Here is a 1744-nt window from a genome sequence, read left to right on the forward strand (position 1 = left end):
TTTGCTTATGTGATATTAATGATGTTGTTCAATAATTTCCATTCTGTTGGGTCACCATTCTTGGGAATGGCAACAAACGATCTCTTTCAGTTGGCCAGGCAGTTGTTCTCCACATTTCTTGGCATAGAATGATGAGTACGTCCAGAGTTTCATCTGTCATTTGAAACAACATTGGTCACTTTTGGGTCATCTGCAGTTCATAGTGACCCCGTGTACAACAGAAGGATACACAGAAATTCTCCTGTCTATGACCAGTAAAGGCCCAGAAGAAAAGAAAGATCACCTAAGTCATCTGCTTTAAGACTGCTGGCTAGGTTAGCTAGCTTTATAGAAGCTCCATTCTTTACAATCTCCCATGAATCTTTCTTGCTCCTTCTACAGCAAAATTTTATTTGAAATATGTGTTGGCTTTAAAATTATTACTGTTTTTGTAAATATGTAAATCTATACTTAATACCAAGGCAGTTATACAAATATTTATAGTATATTGCTTTAGCAATAATCTTTAAAATTATTCTTTCTCTATTGAAGATGTTCATATAAACTTTAAATATGAGAACATTTTGTAGGAAGGTTTTTTCCCAGCTTTTTGTAGTATTTGACTCATTAATTCTAGAGAATGTGTATTTTCTGATTTTCATATCTTTGTTGCTGTTCAGGAAGTCAGTTATTTTTAAAGAAAAGTCACTTTTCTTTTGTTTGGTTTTTATAAAGCCAAAAATACAATCAAACTATGAAAGAAATTAGGATTCCATTGGAAGGATGCTAAAATAAACCTCAGGCTACACAACCATAGGAATGTACTGTGAAACAGAAAATTAGAACGAAGAAACTAGGTATCCTCAAATCCATACTTGTTCTACACATTAGCCGTTGTCATTACTGTGACTGTGGTGGGAAAGAAAAAGATGTTAACATGTTCATGTCAGTGAACGAACACTCTTCCATGTTTCTACAAACTCCCTTCCCTCTCTCAGGTTATTGCTGGAATCTTTACTCTGAATACCACTGGACAAACTTTATATTGACCATGGCTTTGTTAGTAATACATTCATACTTGTCATATTTCAATTATCTTTCTTAAATGTTTCATTTCCATTTTCAGGCATTTTACCCCTGGATTCTGAAGACCCTGGGCTGTGTGAAGTCATTAGAGTGCATGAGCATTATTTGGGTATGTGGCAATTCAGTTTTCAAGAGCTACTTGAGTTTTTAGGTATGGTGCTTAGCAACATTTTTCTGTCAGTGCGTAGTCATGTGAATACTTCCGAAGGTGTGATTACCCACTGCTATTGTATAGATTGCAACTCATCGCAACCATCTGTTATGTTTCCAAGGCTGTAAATCTAAGGAAGAGATTCTTCATCTTTCCTCCTACAGAGCAACTAGTGGACTCAAACCACTTTTAGTTAATAGTGCAACAAGCAACAAAGCTCTTTAGCATATAATTAGTATTCATAAAGTTAACATTCAGATTAAATGGTATATAAACCTTTAATACTTTTTATATAAGCGCTTTATATAAACAAACACTTAGGAGCTTTGAAAAGTCGTTTATCTGTTTTGTCTAAAATTATTATTGTCACATTCTTTAAAAATGTATATTTCTAGGTAATATGTATGTTGTTGTTTGTTGTTGTTATGTGCCGTCGAGTCGCTTGTGACTCATAGCGACCCTATGTACAACAGCCCTAAACCCTGCTCTATCCTGTGCCAATCTCACTGCCTCTGACACATCCATCCC

The 1744-nt window shown here is 35.0% G+C and overlaps 1 protein-coding gene across 1 annotated transcript in view; it reads left to right on the top strand.

Annotated features, from left to right (window-relative positions):
* The window catches only part of CRYZL1 (crystallin, zeta (quinone reductase)-like 1), a 62090-nt gene that overhangs the window by 22297 nt on the left and 38049 nt on the right, over window positions 1–1744 (top strand). The window contains exon 4 of the mRNA XM_006886746.1: window positions 1059–1174. Within this exon, the coding sequence (XP_006886808.1) occupies window positions 1059–1174 (116 nt within the window). The remainder of the gene's footprint in view (window positions 1–1058; window positions 1175–1744) is intronic.

The sequence above is a fragment of the Elephantulus edwardii genome, unplaced genomic scaffold, assembly GCF_000299155.1.
Source record: "Elephantulus edwardii isolate Elephantulus edwardi_28Jun2011 unplaced genomic scaffold, EleEdw1.0 scaffold00051, whole genome shotgun sequence".
NCBI classification, from domain to species: Eukaryota; Metazoa; Chordata; class Mammalia; order Macroscelidea; family Macroscelididae; genus Elephantulus; species Elephantulus edwardii.